Genomic DNA, 6,288 nt, shown 5'->3' with positions numbered 1-6,288 from the left:
GCCACCAAGCTTTGGACTGCTACCATCGCATGGATTACAGTTATCAGGGACGTCATCCACCCACTCAACTTGCTGCAATGGTTGCTCACAGCAACAATGTTTTTGATGAGTCAAACGTATGGTATGCTGACTCGGGGGCAAACCAACATATTACTAATGAAGTTGCCAATCTATCTTTGCAGGAAACTTACACTGGTGAGGATTTGGTGGCTGTAGGTAATGGATCTGGTCTCTCCATTTCAAATATCGGTTCCTTCTCTATCCAAAATCCTCAGAAAAATCTATCCTTTCAAGACGTGTTACATTGTCCTAACGCCATGATTAATCTCCTCTCTATAAATAAATTCTGTGTGGATAACAATTGTTATTTTATTTTAACTGATACTCGTTATTGTGTCAAGGACAAGACAACGGGAAGAACACTTCTGGAGGGAACAAGTGAAGGTGGCCTCTATCCTATCAAGTTGAATAAAATTTCTCTCAATAACTACCATGCACGTGTAGCTCTCTTTGGGATCAAAACCTCTCTTGATGTGTGGCATGCTCGGCTTGGCCATCCTTCTCTACAAGTGACCAAGCAGATTATCTCCTCCTTCAAGCTTCCAGTTGCCGGCTCTCTTTCTCAAGATTCTATTTGTTCTTCTTGTCAATTAGGAAAAAGTAAACAATTACCTTTTATTCAGTCCAGTAGAGTGTCTGTTAGTCCTTTGAACCTTATTCATTCTGATGTTTGGGTTTCTCCTATTCCTTCTTTAAGTGGTTGCCGGTATTATGTTATTTTTATTGATGATTATTCACGTTTTACTTGGATGTATCCCATTTCCACCAAATCAGAAGTATTTAGTTGCTTTGTCAAATTTAAGCTATTAGTGGAAAATCTTTTCTCTTGCAAAATTAAACAATTTTAGTCCGATAATGGTGGAGAATATACTTCAAATCAATTTCTTTCCTTTCTCAATTCTAATGGTATTCTCCATCGGCTTACTTGTCCATATACATCACAACAAAACGGTATTTCCGAACGAAAACATCGCCATATTATGGAAATTGGCTTGTCCTTATTGGCTCAGTCCAATCTTCCAAAACAATTCTGGGTCGATGCTTTTTCTACTGCTATATTTCTCATTAATCGTCTCCCTACTCCTGTTTTACACTCCAACTCTCCTTACAGTCTCCTCTTCAAAAGATCGTCTGATTACTCTAAACTTAAATCTTTTGGGTGTGCTTGTTATCCTCTTCTTAGACCCTATAATACAAATAAGCTCACCTTCCGTAGTACACAGTGCATCTTCATCGGCTACTCATCCAATCATAGTGGTTATCATTGCCTTGATCCCCTCACAAAGAGAGTATATTTATCACGGCATGTAGTGTTTGATGAGAAACTTTTTCCAGCTAAGGATACATCCATTGTCACTCGTCCATTGGAGGATAGTTCACCTGTTGCAGGTCCATCATTTCCTCCACAAAGATCCTTTGTTTTGCCTCCAGCTTAGGTACTTTCTAATCCCTTTATTCTCGGGCCCACTTCATCTCAATCCACTGAAATTATATCACCCACCACCTCACCTTTGTCTTCTCATGTGCATGAGTCATGCTCAAATCACTTGGCTTCCCCACGTAGCATACCTACTTTAGATCCCTCTATCACTCCTTTGGTCACTTCTCCACGTAGCATGCCTCATTTAGACATCTCTCCTTCGGTCATCTCTCCCACCGACTCATCCTTACAAAATTCTGCTCCTCCTTCCACCTCATCCACGTTACCCCTCATTAATCCCCTTCCCTCCACCCATCAGATGGTGACACGATCACAAACGGGTTCTTCACGGCCTAAACACTTCCCAGATTTTGTTACCAACTACTCTACTCGTCATCCCATATCTGCCTTGGCCATGATTCCCTTACCTAAAGAACCATGGAATTTTTCCCAAGCCATAGTTTCTGCAGAGTGGAAAAAGGCAATGGATGAGGAGTATGCTGCGTTACTTGCTAATCATACGTGGACACTGTGTCCTTGGCCTCTTGCTCACAATATCATTGACACAAAGTGGGTTTATAAGACTAAACAAAATGCGGATGGTTCTCTTGATCGTTGTAAAGCACGATTAGTGGCCAAGGGATTTAATCAAATTAGTGGCATTGATTTTTTAGAGACTTTTAGTCCTGTTATCAAACCTGCCACTGTTCGCATTGTTTTAACTCTTGCCGTGCATTTTGGATGGGATATTAAACAATTGGATGTGTCCAATGCTTTCCTTCACGGTACTCTTGATGAAATGGTTTACATCTCTCAACCTCAAGGCTATGTTGATCCACAACATCCAGATTATGTATGTCGACTTAATAAGGCACTATATGGATTAAAACAAGCTCCTGGAGCTTGGTTTAATCGGTTCTCTCAATGCCTTATGGAGCTTGGTTTTTTGGGATCCTCCGTTGATCATTCTCTTTTTACTTACCACAAACATGATATGCATATTTTTATTTTGGTGTACGTAGATGATATTCTTGTCACAGGCTCACACAACTCGTTCATTGCCTCGTTGATTCAACACTTAAAGTCTGGTTTCGCCTTGAAGGATTTGGGGTCTCTCCATTATTTTCTTGGAATTCAGGTCACTCGTGACTCTCACATCTTGCACCTACGTCAGTCCAAGTACATCTTGGATGTTCTAGACCGTGCTCATATGGTTGGTGCCAAGCCTTATTCTGCTCCATGTACTTCTGGTTCGAAACTTGGTGCTTCTAGTGGTGATCCTCTTCCTCATGCCACTGAATATCGTCAGATTGTAGGAGCTCTTCAATATTGCACTCTTACCCGCCCGGAAATTGCTTATTCTGTCAATCAACTCTGTCAGCATCTTCATGCTCCTACAACTGCCCATTGGACAGCAGCCAAACGGGTTCTTCGTTACCTTAAAGGTACCATTGATCATGGTCTTACCTTCACCAAGGGGAATCTTCAGTTGCAAGCGTTCAGCGATTCCGATTGGGCCGGTAATCCAGACGACCGTCCATCCACCACTGGGTTTTGTACCTTTTTAGGCCACTGTTTAATTTCATGGTGTGCTAAAAAGCAATCGGTTGTTGCTCGCTCAAGTACTGAGGCTGAGTATAGGGCCTTGGCCATGACTGTTGCTGAACTCTATTGGATTCGGATGGTTCTCAAAGATTTACATGTTCCTCTTCCACAAGTTCCTACTATTTGGTGTGATAATTTGGGTGCTCTTGCGCTTGCCTCCAACCCTGTGTTTCATGCACGCACTAAGCATGTGGAGGTAGATGTTCATTTCATTCGGGAGAAGGTTCTTAATAAGGATGTTGCTGTTAAGTTTCTTTCTACCTATGACCAGATTGCAGATGTTTTCACTAAGGGGCTTACCTCTTCTCGATTCCTCTTTCTCAAGGACAAGCTCATGGTTCGTCTCCCCCCTATTCGCTTGCGGGGGCATGTTAAGGAAAGTCATCATCAGCATGCTATATTGGAAGAAGAGGCAGACGTACTAAAGTGATTACAGAATAGTTTACGGGATGCTCTGCTCCTTTCCTTTTTTTGGTGTTCCTTGATCTGCTGCCTCTGTTATGCTTATTTCTTTCCTTTATAATTTCTTCTCTAGTTTGTTGTTTACTCTTTCCTTGTACAGAATATATTCCTTGTACAGAATATACTGTCATCAAGCTGTAAGTGTATATATAAGTTAATATATGTTCTGGTCTGGTGATTAGAACCGATTACCACTTTATACAAATCTTTCAATAAGGCAACTCTTGGATATTAGAAGGATGAATTCATAATATTGGGAAGTTTTTAATTTAATTATATATATGTAGGAGCTCCCATTTGTTTTAATTAATTGGCATTATATATTGTGGATGTAATTAATGCTTCTAATAACCACAAGTTCTAACGTTAGTGTCTATTAATGTAATATTAATTTTGATTAAAGCATGAGCAACATGCATGAACAATCCATATTCTTAAGTCTTAACCACCAATTCGATCGCGCGTTACCATTTCTTTAGACTGATAATGGAATCATTAGGATAATAATGCATGCATGGGGTCTTCTAAAATTAATAGATTTTCATAGGAGATCGAATTGCAGTATGATTAGAAAGGTAGAATGGGAAATGAAAAACTCACCACTTCGCTCCACAAATCACTACGATCAAATTCCAAGCTCCAGCTGTTTAATTAAAATAGTCTAAAGTAGTGCCTTCTTTCTTTCACATTGCATGTTTCCTCTCTCTCTCTCTCTCTCTCTCTCTCTCTCTCTCTCTCTCTCTCTATATATATATATATATATATATCTTAATGCTTTCCCACCTCATTCCCCGGCCCTATTCCTTTTTCGTCCACAAAAAACTGGCCAACAACGAAGATATATAACTGAACCCACAAAAGCAAAGTCGTGTAGTTCCACCTCTCTCTCTCTCTCTCTCTCTCTCTCTCTCTCTCCCCTCCATGGATCATACATGCACTCATAGAGAACAAAACCTACTTTCTTATTTAGCTTTTCCACTAACCCAAAAAAAGACTTAACCCTTCTCTGCTTTTCTTGTTTTTGGATTGTTGTAGATCTACAAAGAAGAAAAAGATGATCCAAGAACTGTTCGGAGGTGCAGGTCTAATAGCAGGAGAGAGGAAAATCTCTCCTAAAGGGGGAGTTTTACAAGGCATACCTTCTTCTTCATCTCCTCTACCATCTTCTTCTTCATCCTCAACAACTACTATTACTACAACAACTTCATCAAATTCAGAAACCCAAAACAACTTGAGGTGTCCACGATGCGATTCACCCAACACAAAGTTCTGTTACTACAACAACTACAACCTCACTCAGCCTCGCCACTTCTGCAAGACTTGTCGCCGGTATTGGACGAAAGGAGGTGCACTCCGAAACGTTCCAATTGGAGGTGGATGCCGAAAGAACAAGAGTCCTGCTATGTCAGCATCTATTGGAAAATCAAGCTCAGGCAAGATGAAGACCATATCATGTGAGATTGGAAGGTTAGGCCTTGGAGGTGGGCATGATCCTGAGTTTCCATCAGGTCCAATTCTGTGGGGTTCGCCACAGAACTCTCATCTGTTGGCCTTACTTCGATCTACTCAGAACCCTAACCCTAATCACCTGTCAAATTCTGTTAACGTGAAGGAGGAGGCCGGAAATATGGGTGGATCCCACATGATCATGACTGAGCCAGCGTTTGCAAATGGTGGATCCAATGTTCGGACTTTGGGCTTGGATCCTCTTGGCCAGGTCCCTTCTCTTGGTCTATGCAGCTCTTTCTGGAGAAATAATCAACATCAAGGACAGCAACAAAATGGCTTTGTACTTGGCGAAGCTCAAAATGGTGGGATTCAAGAACTGTTTCAGAGGCTCAGATCACCAAATAATAATTACTATGGTGATCATCACTCACCAGTAGTTCTGAATAACTTAGCTTATTCATCTTCATCTTCCCCTTCCATTTTGGAGTCGGCTTCCCTGGCTGGGGGTGAATTGGGGAACTGTAATCCAGCATTTTCGTGGTCTGATCTCCATACAACTAATGGTGCATATCCTTGAAAATCTTAATTTCCTTTCTTGACTCTTTTCCTGTTTGGTTGTTTCATATGCTGGGATTGTTGTCTCAGTGGTGAGCCGGTACTTGTCTGGGTAGGGGTATATGAAAGTGGCTAGAATAGCAATGTCTGTCCTAATTGTCTTCTTCTACCTTTTTTGTCTTTCTTTTAATCTTTCCATTTGTGTGCTTTTAGGTGTGTTTAACATATGAGGGTGTAATCAAGGATCCAGATGTGATAAAAATGGAAAATGTAAGGTTTAATTTTCCGAGTTCTTCTTGATGTTGCAAATGGCATGTATTTTCACATAGAATATCGATATATGATCATGGCCGTTTTTCTGGAATGCAAAGGGCCGGCTAGCTAGCGCTTGAATTCACTCTTAAGTACTTGGTAATTGCAAGTGGGGTTAGTCGTAGACAAGTAGTACGTAGTAATATTATATGATCTAATTACAGGCCAGGAAGAACAAATTAACAAGTAGAATTAATATATAGCAGTAAAGATCATGATCATCTTGATTTGCTCAAAAGCTTTAAGATTTTCTTTTGATATATTAATAAGAGCTAGGTGGGTGGGTGGGTGGTAGTGTGGTGGCTGCCATATCATGAAGCTGATCCATTCATTGTTTTGTTACGAGAAAGTGATCTTGAATAAAGTAGCACTGTTAAAGCAGCCATGCATTGGGAAGAGTTTCCTTAAATTGCAATTTCATTTTT

General features: G+C 40.6%; 1 protein-coding gene across 1 annotated transcript; it reads left to right on the top strand.

Moving 5' to 3' along the window:
* Nucleotides 1-4,397: 4,397 nt before the first annotated feature.
* On the top strand, nt 4,398-5,843 carry LOC122296560 (dof zinc finger protein DOF2.1-like). The gene has a single exon (XM_043106350.1). It carries the CDS (start codon nt 4,602-4,604, stop codon nt 5,571-5,573), a length of 972 nt encoding a protein of 323 aa, XP_042962284.1. The 5' UTR covers nt 4,398-4,601; the 3' UTR covers nt 5,574-5,843.
* Nucleotides 5,844-6,288: the final 445 nt, after the last annotated feature.

This window comes from Carya illinoinensis, chromosome 2 (genome assembly GCF_018687715.1).
Source record: "Carya illinoinensis cultivar Pawnee chromosome 2, C.illinoinensisPawnee_v1, whole genome shotgun sequence".
NCBI classification, from domain to species: domain Eukaryota; kingdom Viridiplantae; phylum Streptophyta; class Magnoliopsida; order Fagales; family Juglandaceae; genus Carya; species Carya illinoinensis.
The sequence above is the reverse complement of the archived record's forward strand: the minus strand, read 5'-3'. Positions and strand labels throughout refer to the sequence as shown.